The sequence below is a fragment of the Hypanus sabinus genome, chromosome 4 (assembly GCF_030144855.1).
Source record: "Hypanus sabinus isolate sHypSab1 chromosome 4, sHypSab1.hap1, whole genome shotgun sequence".
In the NCBI taxonomy this organism is placed as follows: Eukaryota; Metazoa; Chordata; class Chondrichthyes; order Myliobatiformes; family Dasyatidae; genus Hypanus; species Hypanus sabinus.
Genome location: NC_082709.1, coordinates 174,682,676 through 174,697,949, shown reverse-complemented (window position 1 = coordinate 174,697,949; position 15,274 = coordinate 174,682,676). Strand labels below are relative to the sequence as shown.

Below are 15,274 nucleotides of genomic sequence, written 5' to 3'. Positions count from 1 at the left end.
ACACCATTGTTCAATTTAGGATGTAGGCAAAAGTCAGGTAACTATAGGCCAGTTAGTTTAACATCTGTAATTGGGAAAATGCTTGAAGCTATCATTAAAGAAGAAATAGTGAGGCATTTGGAAAGAAATGGATCCATCAGGCAGATGCAGCATGGATTCAGCAAAGGCAGATCCTGTTTGACACAAATTTACTGGAGTTCTTTGAGGATATAATGAATGCAGTGGATAGAGGGGAACAGATGGACGTTATTTACTTGGATTTCCAGAATGCGTTTGATCAGGTGCCACATAAAAGACTTATCCATAAGATAAGGATGCATAGAGTTGGGGGTGATGTATTGACATGGATAGAGGATTAGTTAACTATTAGAAAGCAGAAAGTTGGGAGACATTGATTTTACTGTGGTTGGTAATCAGTGGTGGGCTGTGTGCCACAGGTCGGTGTTGGTCTTGCAACTACTCACGATATACATTAACGACCTGGAAGAGGGGACCAAATGTGGTGTATCTAAGTTTGCTGATGATACTAAATTGAGTGGAAAAGCAAAAAGCAAATTGTGCAGAAGATACGGAGATTCTGCAGAGAGATATAGATAGGTTAAGTGAAGGGGCAACCTCTGGCAGATGGAGTACACTGTTTGTACAATGTTGTTAAATGTGAGGTCATCCATTTTGGAAGAAAAAATGGAAGAGCAGGTTATTATTTAAATGGTTAAAAAAAAATTGCAGCATGCTGCTGTGTGGAGGAACTTGGGAGTACGTGTGCATGAATCACAAAAGGTTGGTTTGGAGGTGCAGCAGGCTATCAAGAAGGCAAAAGGGATGTTGCCCTTCATTGCCAGAGAGATTGAATTTAAGAGCGGGGAGGTTATGCTGCAACTGTACAAGGTACTGGTGAGGTCGCACCTGGAGTACTGCGTGCTGTTCTAGTTTCCTTACTTGAGGAAGGAGATATTGACATTGGAGGCAGTGCAAAGGTGGTTCATCAGATTGATTCCAAGATGAGGGAGTTAGACTGTGAGGAGACATTGAGTTGCCTGGGACTGTACTCACTGGAATTCAAAAGAATGAGAGGGGATCTTATAGAAACATATAAAATTATGAAAGGGATAGATAAGATGGAGGCAGGAAAGTTGTTTCCACTGATAGGTGAGACTAGAACTAGAGGGCATCGCCTTAAGATTTGGGGAGTAGGTATAGGACAGAGATGAGGAGGAACTGCTTTTCCCAGAGAGTGGTGAATCTGTGGAATTCTCTGTCCAATGAAGCAGTGGAAACCACCTCAGTAAATATATTTAAGACCAGGTTGGATAGATTTTTGCATATTAGGGGAATTAAGGGTTATGAGGAAAAGGCAGGTAGGTGGAGATGAGTCCATGGCCAGATCAGCCATAATCTTATTGAATGGCAGAGCAGGCTTGATGGGCCAGATGGCCTACTCCTGCTCCTAGTTCTTAGGTTCTTATGTTCTTATGAACTTGCATGTTCCCCCGCAGCATATTTCCTCCTGGTGCATCAGTTTCCTCCCATATTCCAAAGACATTAAGGTTGGTAGCTTAAATGGCCACCATAAATTGCTCCTCTAATTTAGGTGTGTGGTAGAATCTGTGGAGAGTTGAACAGAATGCAAGAAGAATACAATAGGAATAACGTAGGGTTGTAGCTGTGTGTTACACGCAGTGCTGAAATAACGACACAGAAATGGTAAACTGCAGTTAAAAAAGACTTTATTTGAACTTCGCGGCCTCGCTTTAAAGCCTCCCTGATCCCGCCCTCCCCGGGCTCGGATGCTATAGGGGGCACGTATTCACAGTCCCGCGCGGGCTTTTCCCTTTGTTGGTGAAGCAGACTTGGCGCCCTTTTGGGACTGGCCTTTATGCCAGCGCGCTGGCTATTTGTGAGCCGGTTCGAGTGCGCTAGGAAGTGGGTCGCCACAGGGTAGTGTTAATTGTTGTTGTGCTGGTGTGGACTCAGTGGGTAAGAGGACTGTTTCTCTATGACTCTAAAACATTGGTTTGGCAATTCAAGACGCCATGCTGGAAAGAAGGGAGAGCCTTAGAAAGAGAGAGTACAAAAGAAGTAATTTTGGAATTGTGCTACTTTAGTGGTATATTCTAGAGAAACTGGGATTGTTCTCTGTGGCACAAAAGAATTTGAGGGGTCATCTAATGTCTTAACATCATCAATGTTCGAAGCAGATTTGGTGGGAGAAAATCTTGCCATTGGTAGAAGAGCACAATTCAAGGAAGGGAGTTGGTAAAAAAAAACAAAAATGGCATGTGTTTGGAAACTTGAATGAATGGCTAGGAATTTATTGGAGACACATACCACTACAGCATTCAAAAAGGGACTTAAAAGGAGAGAAACTGCAGGGCTATGTGGAGTTGACATGAAGTTGATTGAGGGGTGGGGTGGTGTGTGTGTGTGCACACATTCATTTTCCTCAAACTTTTTTATTTGCACTATGCGTAGATATCCAGGCCCCAAGCAAGCCCAGTTGTAATAAATTGTAAGACTGGTGGAAATGTAAAATCAAAAACAACACGTGCCAGTAAACTCTCATCAGCATAGGCAGTTGTGCAGTGGTTTTTCTCTTTCAGTGCTTGCTTCTTGACCTCCTGAGACTTTACTGGCGTGTGCTGTTTTATTTTTATTTTGCTATAGCTCCAGAATTAAGACAACAGGGAGCAGCAGCCTCGTGATGTGATTAGTGAAATCACCTTGAACTATATACTCTGGCTTCACTGAGAGGTATATCAGTGAAGCATAAACAAGTTATTCATTCAAGATGACACAATGACAAAGTGTTATTATTGATGTATGATCGACAAAACATTTTCTTTTATTTCCTAGGAACCTCCTTCTAGTATATATGATCATTATATCAAAATACAGGTTAAAGTTTGTGCATTCAGCCCTGTGAACACAAAGGTAAGTCTAATTCAGTGTTGCACAAGTTGATTACAAGATAAGAGGTGGCTGGATTAGTTGAGTTTCTTCTGGGTTTATCATTTAGGGTTTTAAATTTCTATTCAGATATTTTTATAGTATGATAGTTTCCACATTTGTATTTGTCCTTGTACATAAAGCATTTCTTATCACGCAATTGCTTGAACTAGTTATAAGAGCACAAATCAACTTCTGCACCTTTTTTTTAAGTGCCTTTTGTCATATGTGAGCACAACGCTCAGCATCTTCGCAATTTCTCTCTTCCATGCTTCGGGCAAGTAATTGGGTCCCAGCTACATCATCCCTGGAAGGTGTTACTCATTTGGCAGGAAGAGCTAAGTAGATTTGATCCCCAGGCAAGTGAGCTGCAGTACATGGAGCTAGTGTTCTATGCTAGTTCATTTTCCATTTCCTTCCCTCTGAAAGCCCCACGACAAAAATACCCATTGTATTGGTACATGTTTATTTTTACACAAACTGCAAAAAAAATCAAGGTGATAAGAGAAGTCATAGGGAGGTAAGAACATTACTACAGAAGTATGATAAACATAAAAGATTCTGTAGATACTGGAAATCTAGAGCAACGCACACAAAATGTTGCAGGGACTCAGCAAGTCAGACAGCATCTATGGAGGGAAATAAACAGTTGGCGTTTCAGACAGAAAACCTTCATCAGGACTGGAAAGGAAGGGGAAGAAGAAAATGCTTAACCTTTAGCAAGTTTCTCCAGCACTTTACTCAATATTTCCAACATCTGCAGAATCTTTTGTGATGTCAGTAAAATCTATAGTCTGTTTTCTCCACATGCAGGATAGTTTTCCCGAGAGAATGAATATGACATTACTAAGTATCCAGTTGGATAGGACTCATGAATTGCATGAAATTAATAAGCCAATTAGAGAAAAATAGGTTAAAGCATCATAGAAAATACAGTTTATCATTTTGTTTTGTAGCTAAACCTATGTTTGTGATTTCAAGAATGATTTGGATGCCCTGTATTACTGACTCCAGAATTGGTTATGAATGTGGAGATAAAATTTTAGATGTTATTGCTTTTATATTTGTCTTATAATATTGAATCCATCTCATGAAAGGTCTGTAGTTTCAAATATCATATGTAACCTTATTTAATATCACTGCACTGAAATGAGTCCTCTTTGTTAAGTAATATTAAATAGAGATTTAGGGACATGATGGCAATTCAGAAGGTGCAGGATAGATACATCCTAAAGATGAACAAATGTTCTAAGGGGAGGATGAAGTGGGTGACAAGGGAAGTCAAAAGCAGCATAAAAACAGAAGTGAGGGCACATAGTAAAGTGAAAATTAGTGGGAAGTTACAGGATTAAAAAGCTTTCAAAATCCAACAGAAGGCAACTTAAAAAAAAACCATGAGAGAAAAGATGAAATATAAACGTAAGATAGCCAAAAATCTCAAAGAGGATACCAGAAGTTTCTTTAGATATATGGAGTAAAAGAGAGGTGAGAGTGGATATGGGACCACTTCAGAATGACACTGGAGAGGTAGTAATGGGGGGGAAGAAAGAAATGGTGGACAAACTCAATAAGTACTTTGCATCAGTCTTCACTGTAGAAGACACTAGAAGTATGCCAAAAGTTCAAGAGTGCCAAGAGGCAGAATGAGTGCAGTTGCTTACTAAGGAGAAGGTGCTTGGGAAGCTGAAAGTAGATAAGTCAGCTGCAGCAGATAGACTACACCACAGGGTTCTGAAAGGGGTAGCTGAAGAGATTGTGGAGGCATTAGTACTGATTTTTCAAGAATCAATGGATTCTGGAATGGTTCCAGAGGATTGGAAGAATGGAGGGAGGCAGAAAACAGGAAATTAAAGGTCAGTTAGCCTGACTTCAGTGGTTGGGAAGATGTTTGAATTTACTATTAGGGATGAGGTTTCAGGATACTTGGAGGTACATGATAAAGTATCTTGCATGACAAATCTGTTGGAATTCTTTGAGGAAATAGCAGACAGGACAGACAAAGTAGAATCAGTGGATGTTGTTACCTGTATTTTCAGAAAGCCTATGACAAGGTGGCGCATATAAGGCTGTTGAACAAGATCGGTGGGCATGATATGACAGGAAAGATGTTAGCATGGATAGAATATTGGCTTCTTGACAGGAGGCAGAGTGGCAATAAAGGAGGCCTATTCTAGTTGGCTGTTGGTGACTGGTAGTTTTCTGCAGGAGTTGGTATTGGACCATTTCTTTTCATGTTGTATGCTAACAATTTGGATGACGGAATTGATGGCTTTATGGTCATGTTTGCAGACTATACAAAGAGGTTGAATGGCAAGTTATGTTGAGGAAGCAGGGAGTCTGCAGAAGGACTTGGATAGATTGGGAGAATGGACAAAGAAGTGGCAGATGGAATATGGTGTAGTGTATGGTCATTCACGTTGGTAGAAAGAATAAAGGTAAAGACTATTCTCTAAATGGGGAGAAAAATTCAGAAATCAGAGATTCAAAGGGATTTGGGAGTCCTCATGTAGGATATGGGCAAGATGGTAAGGAAGGCAAATGCAATGTTAGCCTTTATTTCAAGAGGACTAGAATATAAGAGCAAGTATGTAATGCTTTAAAAAGCATTTATTAGACAGCCCTTGGAATATTGTGAGTAATTTTGGGCCCCTTATCAAAGAAAAGATCTGCGGGTATTGGAGAGGGTCCAGAGGACATTCACAATAATGATTCTGGGAATGAAAGAGTTAATGTACTTGGGGCATTTAATGACTTTGGGTCTGTACTCATTGGAGTTTAGAAGAATGAGGGAGGAAGGATCTCATTGAAACCTATAAAATATTGAAGGGCATAGATAGAGTGGATGTGGAGAGGATGTTGCCTATAGAGGGTGGGACTGAGACCAGAAGGACGTCCACTTAGAACAGAGATGAGAATGAACTTCTTTAGCTAGAGCATGGTAAATCTGTGGAATCATTGCCATGGATGGCTGTAGAAACCAAGTTATTGAATATATTTAAAGCAGATAATTACATTTTTGAGACCTGCTGACTCTAAACCATGCTTTTTTGTATGATTTTAATATCATTTCCATAGTGACATACCAGGAGTTCAACTTCAAAGTAAATTTATTATCGAAGTATATATGTCTCCATGTACAACCCTGAGATTCATTTTTTGTGGGCATATTCAATAAATCCATTATAGATTAATAGCCATATAAGAATCAATGAAAGACCACACCGACTGGTCATTCAATCAGGGTGCAAAAGACAATAAACTGTGCAAATACAAAATGAAATAAATAATAATAAGTATCAGGAACATGAGAGGGGGACTCCTTGAAAGTGAGCCCATAGGTTGTGGGAACATTTCAGTGATGGGGCAAATGAAGCTGAGTGAAATTAACCACTTTTGTTCATGGTTGAGGGGTAATAACTGTTCCTGAACATGGTGGTGTGAGTCCTGAGGCTACTGTGCCTTCTCCCTGATGGCAGCAGCGAGAAGAGAACATGACCTGGGTGGCGATGGATGCTGCTTTTCAATGCTCCATGTCATTGTGCTCAATGGTGAGGAGGGCTTTACCCATGATGGACTGGGCACATCCACTACACTTTGTAACAAATTTAGTCCTGTAACAATATCTTCCCCAATGTTTTAAGCAAATGCCTACTTGCTTTTTTAAAAATGTATTTGTACTCTAGTCTTCCATTTGTAACACCACATTCTGTTTCTGCTTTTGCATTTGTACTCCTGACAATCTTCTTACTCATCTTTTCCTTTTAAATTCCAATTTTTTCATTACCGACAGACTTCTGAATTGTCTTCTTTTTGTTCAAATCCAAATTATCTATACTGAAGAAAAACGTGGTCCTAGTACTAATTTCTGGGACAATCCAACTTAAACCTATTTTAATCATAGAAAAGTTAAACGGAGTCCAAGTTCTTTCAAACTTCTCTGGCAATTGGACTGGAATCTTGATTTCTTTTTACCTAAACTCGTTAAATTACATAGCGCGAGGTAACCTTGCACTCCAATGTGTCTATGCCTGCTTTTTGAAATGGCTGTTCAATTATAAACACTCCTTGTCTTTCTGTGTAGTGATGCACATTATGAATTTAAAGTATTTATCCTGTACTCTTAGTTAACAAAATATAAATATCTCTATGTAAAGCATTCAGAATATTATTTGGAAAGTGAGAAACATTAACTGATCACTTTTTGTTATTAAAACATTAATTTTATGTCTAGCTGCTGGCTGAGTTAAAAATGCAGAAAAATTTCTTACCAATTGGAAGAGAAGTTGCTGGCATAGTTATTGAGGGTAAGTTTGTAATCTTTTTTTTATCCTTTCCCTGATGGTCAAGGGTTTATCCAGAAAATGGTAGTGCTTGGCATGTATTTTTAAAAATCACTTAGCTCTTGCAGTACTGTGCAAAAGTCTCAGGCACATATATATAGGTTGGGTGCCCAAAACTTGTCTTTCTTTTTTGAATATTTACATTAAGTTTCATATACACAAATACAGAATTCAGAAGGATACTTACTATAAATCAAAATAAGGTAGCACAAAATGCACTGTATATAAATCACACTGATACAATCATGGTGTCCCATAATGATAATCAATCAAATAAAATAAATTGAATGATGAAATACAATAGTATGATTAATTATATTATTAAAAAAATCTAAACCCCCTACCAAGAAAAAGCTGGTTGGTAAAAAAAAAACAAGAGGGAAAAAAAGAGTACTTTACCATATAGTGTTTTATAATATTAGCCCTGATCTATATTTTAATAACAATTCAAAGATTTTTTAAATAGTTCAGAAAGGGTCCCCATAACGTTTGAAAATCTTGGTTAGAATCAGAAAACGAACAACGAATCTTCTCTAGATTTAAACATGACATAACATCACATAACCATTGAGCATGTATGGGGAGGGGGAACAGAAAAAGTTTGGAATACATCTTTTCAATATTTTTCAAGGCTCAAACATGACCAAAACACATGAATTAATGAAGCTTCTCCATTATTACATCTGTCGCAATAAGGAGATATATCAACAAGAGAGCTTGTCTTTAGATATATGAGCCCTATGTACTGCTGTAAATTGTAGAAGGGAATGACGAGCACATAATGATGAAAAATTAACCATTTTGAAAATAACTCTCCAAGTCTCGTCAGATAATGAAGTCTGTAGATCCTTTTCCCAATCTTTTTTAATTTTATCTAAAGAAGCCATTCTCCATCCCGACAACATACCATAAATATAAGATATTGAGCCATTTTCAAAAGGTTTCAAATTAAAAATTACATCTATTATGTTGTTATCCGGGCTAGTAGGAAATGTATGTAGTTTAGATCTTTAAAAATCTCTAATCTGTAGATATAGAAAAAAAGTGGGTATTTGATAGGTTATATTTCATTGAAAGCTGCTCAAAAGAAGAAAGATTCCCTCCAACAAAAAGATCCTGAAATCATTTAATGCCTTATCTATCCCATTCTGTTATAAACAGATCGACCGTAGATAGTTGACTTTTGCACAGTACTGTAGTGATTGTATGTATTGCACTGTACTGTTGCTGAAACAAAAACAAATTTCATGACATATGTGAGTGATGATAAAACTGATCCTGATATAGGTCTCTATTATGAACAGATTGGGAAGGGGGCAGAGAGAAGGGAATTGTGGTTGGAAAAAGGGGAAGGAAGAGGGGAGGGAGCAGGAAGCACCTGAGAAACATTCTGTAATGATCACTAAGCTAATTGCTTGGAATCAAATGGCCTTGCTTAGTTTCTCAGTACCCATACTAACTGCACCCCTAGATGTCCTTCTCTGCCACTTGTCTCACACCCTTTCTGTGATGTTTCACCCTCACCATTCCCAACATCCTTTGCTCCCACCAGATTTACAAACTCGTTCTCCACTCCACTTTGACAAATACAGAGATACAGTACTATGCAAAAGTCTTAGGCACCCTAGCTTTTATATCTATCCCTAAGACATTGGTCACAATTTTCTGTGCAAAAACTGGATATTGTAACAAGAAACAACAGAGTTCAAAATACAATAGAGTTTCCCATAGTGGGGGAGTCTAGTATCAGAAGGTTCAGCCTCAGAATGGAAGGACATCCCTTTAGAACAGAGATAAGGAGGAATTTCTTCAGCCAGTGGATGGTGAATCTGTGAAATTCGTTGCTACAGATGGCTATGGAAGCCAAGTCATTGGATATATTTAATGTGGGGGTTGATAGGTTCTTAATTAGTAAAGGTATCAAAGATTATGGGAAGAAGGTAGGAGAATAAGGTTGAAAGGGATAATATCAGAAGTTATGGAATAGCAGAGCAGACTCAATGATCCAAATGAGCTAATTCTGCTCCTATGTCTTATAGTCTAAAATGCATTTGGTTACCTTTGACTGTCAAAATGTGGAGGAACCATCTCAAACTCCCACAGACCCTGATGATCCTTTTGTTATCAGACTCTGAGGCCAATGTGCAACCAGCTTTCTGGAAGGCGAGTACACACAAGAAACATCCGGCCCAGCTGGGGTACCTGGCCAAGTGCTAAAGACCTGTGCTGATCAACTAGTAGAGATCTTTAACATCTTGCTTCAGCAGTCTGAGGTACCCATCTGCTTCAAGCAGGTTTCAATTCTACCATTGCCAAGAAGGACATGGTGACCTGCCTCACTGACTATCATCCAGTAGGACTTGCATCCAGCATGAAGAAGTGCTTTAAAAGGTTGCTGATTAAACATATCAACTCCTGCCTGAGGAGTAACTTAGATCTGTTCCAATTTGCCTAACAGAGTAACAGATCCACAGCAGATGCTATCTCATTGGCTCTTCACTCAATCCTGGAACATCTGGACAGCAAAAATGCATACATCAGGATGCTCTTTATCAACAACAGCTCAGCATTCAATATCATCATCCCCTCAAAACTAATCAATAAGCTCCTAGGCATTGGCCTCAATATCTCATGTGCACTTGGATCCTCAATTTCCTCACTTGCAGAACCTAGTCAGTTTAGATTGTCAATAACATCTCCACAATCTCCATCAGCACAGATGCACCTCAAGGCTGCGTGCTTAGCTTCCTGAGCTGCTTGATTTACAGTTATGACTGTGTGGCTAAACATAGCTCCAATGCCATATTCAAGTTTGCTGATGGCACTACTGTCATAGGCTGAATCAAAGGTGGTGATGAATCCGCATATAGGAGGGAGATGGAAAATCTAGCTGAGAAGTCCCAAAACAACAACTTCTATCTAACTCAATGTTAGCAAGACCAAGGAGTTGATTATTGACTTCAGAAAACCTGTGGTCTATGAGCCAGTCCTTATCAGAGGTGGAGTGGATCAGCAACTTTAAATTCCTCTGTGTTATTATTTCCTTAAGAGTTTGCAAAGATTTGGAATGACATCTAAGACTTTGACAAATTTCTATAGATGCGTAGAAGTGGAGAGTATATTGACTGGCTGGATCACCATAGTGGATATGACCCAGTCCATCAAGTGTAAAGCCCTCTCCACCATTGAGCACATCTGTTTGAAGTGATGTCGCAGGAAAGCAGCATCCATCATTGGGGACCTCCACTACCTATAGACTTGTTTTCCAGGACACTTCATCTCATGTTCTCGATATTTATTGCTGATTTATTTAATTGTTATTATTATTCTTTATTTCTTTTGGTCTTTGCATGGTTTGCTGACTTTTACACTGCAGTGCGGTCTATAATTGATTCGGTTATGGTTATTATTCTATGGATTTATTGAGTATGCCTGCAAGAAAATAAATCCCAAGGATATTTATGGGTACATATACGTACTTTGATAATAAATTTACTTTGAACTTTCAAGGCTTCATTAAGAGAGTTACGTGCAGCTCCAGGACCTTATCTAAAGTCATTAAGACTGGTGATAGGGGAATATTGTCTTACCATTACTGGGCTAGGAGAAAAAAATGTTGCCAGTTAAATGCAGAACATGAATACACACCAATGACTTTGCCTATTAATGATATTTTATGAATTGCAATTAGTTCAGACAGTTCAAAATTTCATTACCCTTTTCAAATGAGATGTTAACTGTTTCAGTTGCACCTCTTCTTCATTTAATTTCACAACTTCCAATGTTGAAAACTTGATGAACCTGGCCAGGGTTTAATCTTAGTAAGTTCTTCTGAGTCCCTCCTTCAGTGGTTGGTCACTGGAGTCCCTGGTTATCTCATAAGAGACTGTTTCATCCAGTTTTTTGCATACCTTCCAAATATTACTTAGTTCTTCATTGCCATATCCACTGCTGCCATTCCAATCGTTATCCATAAGATTATACGTTTCTTTGTCCTTTGTGACTCTTTGTGCTCTGTATGTACTTGGTTATATACTGGAAGCAGGAGTTGAAAAAGCATGTCTAATTGGCCATTCTACATTTTTGTAAGGCCTGAAAGTGAGGAAAAGCAAGAGTCAGGATGTGGGAGGTTGTTGAAGTAGATGATAAGTAAGCCACAGGGGAAGGCAGTCTTGAACATCTTCAAGTCCTTGCTGGCATCACTCCACAATCACCTCAACCATCAGTTTTGAAATTATCAATACCTGTGCTTTTGCAATTTGTCAGACAGTCCCTTTCACAAAACTTCAGTTGCCAAACAGTTCCATTTGCTTTTTCCGTTCTCTGGTGGTCCCCAGTGGGATAGCTCACAGTAGGATGCCAAGTGGTCACAGATGTGCTCTCAGGTTGGTACTGACTAGGTTTCAATCGTGTGATATTCCTTCTCTGTGCTGTTTTGTCCTTAGTTCCCAGCCTCCTTGTAGCCAGAGGAGTGTCATCCCAGAGCCTGATGGGATACTTAACATTACTCTGGCTGCTTCAAAAATTAATAATGATTCCTTGCTGTACAATATTATTCCATGTTGAAAGTAGATGTACGTTCATCATAAAGTCTTGGAGCCTACCTTCCCCTGTTGCTTTGTTCTCAGCTACTTCAACCCTCTTCCTTCCTTCTCTCTCTGCCCTGCCTCGCCTTGCTTTTCCACACCCACTTTGTCATCAACTCACTTTCTGGCCTTATAAAAATGTAGAATGGCCAATGACAACTTCCAGTTGAAGATGGCGCTGATGAATATGGTGGAATTCTTCATTAAGATGGAGAGTGACATAGTTAATTCAGAAACAAAGGTTCTGAACTTAAAGAAAGGGTAACTTTGAAGGTATGAGACATGAATTAGCTAAGATAGACTGGCAAATGATACTTAAAGGGTTGACGGTGGATATGCAATGGCAAGCATTTAAAGATCACATAGATGAACTACAACAATTGTTCATCCCAGTTTGGCAAATGAATAAACCAGGGAAGGTAGTGCACCCGTGACTGACAAGGGAAATTAGAGATAGTATCAAGTCCAAAGAAGAAACATACAAATTAGCCAGAAAAAGCGGTACACCTGAGGACTGGGAGAAATTCAGAGTCCAGCAGAGGAGGACAAAGGGCTTAATTAGGAAAGGGAAAAAAGATTATGAGAGAAAGCTAGCAGGGGACATAAAAATTGACTGTAAAAGCTTTTATAGATATGTGAAAAGAAAAAGATTGGTTAAGACAAATGTAGGTCCTTACAGTCAGAAACAGGTGACTTGATCATGGGGAACAAGGACATGGCAGACCAATTGAATAACTACTTTGGTTCCATCTTCACTAAGGAGGACATAAATAATCTTCCGGAAATAGTAGGGGACCGAAGGTCCAGTGAGATAGAAGAACTGAGGGAAATACATGCTAGTAGGGAAGTGGTGTTAGGTAAATTGAAGGGATTAAATGCAGGTAAATCCCCAGGGCCAGATGGTCTGCATCCCAGAGTGCTTAAGGAAGTAGCCCAAGAAATAGTGGATGCATTAGTGATAATTTTTCAAAACTCCTTAGATTCTGGATTAGTTCCTGAGGATTGGAGGGTGGCTAATGTAACCCCACTTTTTAAAAAAGGAGGGAGAGAAAAACCCGGGAATTATAGACCAGTTAGCCTGACATCGGTGGTGGGGAAAATGTTAGAGTCGGTTATCAAAGATGTGATATCAGCACATTTGGAAAGCGGTGAAATCATCAGACAAAGTCAGCATGGATTTGTGAAAGGAAAATCATGTTTGATGAATCTTATAGAATTTTTTGAAGATGTAGAGTGGATGGGGAGAACTAGTGGATGTAGTATATTTGGATTTTCAAAAGGCTTTTGACAAGGTCCCACACAGGAGATTAGTGTGCGAACTTAAAGCACATGGTATTGATGTGGACAGAGAATTGGTTGGCAGAGAGGAAGCAAAGAGTGGGAGTAAACGGGACCTTTTCAGAATGGCTCAGTGCTGGGACCCCAGTTGTTTACAATATATATTAATGAATTAGAAGAGGGAATTAAATGCAGCATCTCCAAGTTTACGGATGACACGAAGCTGGGCGGTGGTGTTAGCTGTGAAGAGGATACTAAGAGGATGCAGGGTGACTTGGATAGGTTAGGTGAGTGGGCAAATTCATGGCAGATGCAATTTAAAGTGGATAAATGTGAGGTTATCCACTTTGGTTGCAAGAACAGGAAAACAGATTATTATCTGAATGGTGGCCGATTAGGAAAAGGGGAGGTGCAACGAGACCTGGGTGTCATTGTACACCAGTCATTGAAAGTGGGCATGCAGGTACAGCAGGCAGTGAAAAAGGCAAATGGTATGTTGGCATTCATAGCAAAAGGATTTGAGTACAGGAGCAGGGAGGTTCTACTACAGTTGTACGAGGCCTCAGTGAGACTGCACCTAGAGTATTGTGTGCAGTTTTGGTCTCCTAATCTGAGGAAAAACATTCTTGCCATAGAGGGAGTACAAAGAAGGTTCACCAAATTGATTCCTGGAATGGCAGGACTTTCATATGAAGAAAGACTGGATCGACTAGGCTTATACTCTCTGGAATTTAGAAGATTGAGGTGGGATCTTATTGAAACATATAAAATTCTAAAGAGATTGGACAGGCTAGATGCAGGAAGATTGTTTCCGATGTTGGGGAAGTCCAGAACGAGGGGTCATAGTTTAAGGATAAAGGGGAAGCCTTTTAGGACCGAGATGAGGAAAAACTTCTTCACACAGAGAGTGGTGAATCTGTGGAATTCTCTGTCACAGGAAACAGTTGAGGCTGGTTCATTGGCTATAATTAAGAGGGAGTTAGATATGGCCCTTGTGGCTAAAGGGATCGGGGGTATGGAGAGAAAGGAGGTACAGGGTTTTGAGTTGGATGATCAGCCATGATCATACTGTATAGCGGTGCAGGCTCAAAAGGCCGAATGGCCTACTCCTGCACCTATTTTCTATGTTTCTATAAATTTCAGCACCTTCTGGCTGGTGGCTAACAAAACAAGGGGAAAAAACTGAATATCTTGTTAATCACACTTTTTCTGGCAAACTATCATTGCAAGTAATAGTCTGTAACTTCCCTTTGGACTTTGAGGCAATTCAGTGCGGCAATGGGCTCTTCGCTGAGAGAGAGAGAGAAAAACCCGAGAGTCGATTGACTTAAGCACAGTGCTGAATCAGAAAGGTCAGGTACAGTCTGAATTGAGTCATCGGAGTCCAGACACCAGAGTGTATCGAGGCGACTGAAGCCGATGTTTGGACGAAGGTTTAAGCACCATGCCAAATTGGAAAGGTCAGGAACAGACCTAATCAAGGCAGTCCAGGCCCTGGAATGTATCAAGGTGATTGAGCCTGATGTTTGGACATTGATTTAGGCGCTGGGCCAGATTGAAAAGGTCTGGGTGTCAGGCCCGAGTCGTGGGATGGGCCAGTTCAGCTCAGTGCTCCGCAATATTTGCTTGGTTCTGTGTTGAGCTCTACGTATTGGACTCCCTTTGTGGACTTCAGTTCAGAACACTGTTTGCTTATGGTTATTGCTGGCATGATTTGTTTTTTTTCTCTCTGCACATTGGGTGTTTGATGGTCTTTTTTTTAATGGGTTCTTTTTGATTACTTTGTTTCTTGGCTGCCTGTTAGGAGAGGAATCTCAAGGTTGTATTATGTATCCATACTTTGATAATAAATGTGAATTTAGACCTTCGTTTTCAACTCTTGTTTTCACTATATAATTAAGTACAATATGGAGCACAAAGACTCACAAAAGGACAAACTATTCAAGGACATCAGAAATAAAAATCGATTATAATTTCTGTCAGATTCTTCCCTTCATCTCATCCATTTCTGATTCCTCGTCGATATTCTGAATAGGCGAGCAATCATTGTCCATTACAAGTCTACAGATTCCCACAAATGCCATAACTTTTTCCCTTCCCACCAACACCTGTAAACATTCCATT

At 39.6% G+C, this 15,274-nt stretch overlaps 1 protein-coding gene across 1 annotated transcript in view; it reads left to right on the top strand.

The window, feature by feature from the left end:
- The window catches only part of cryzl1 (crystallin, zeta (quinone reductase)-like 1), a 74,656-nt gene that overhangs the window by 18,570 nt on the left and 40,812 nt on the right, over positions 1 to 15,274 (top strand). The window contains exons 3-4 of the mRNA XM_059968897.1: positions 2,854 to 2,931; positions 7,178 to 7,250. Of these exons, the coding sequence (XP_059824880.1) occupies positions 2,854 to 2,931; positions 7,178 to 7,250 (151 nt within the window). The remainder of the gene's footprint in view (positions 1 to 2,853; positions 2,932 to 7,177; positions 7,251 to 15,274) is intronic.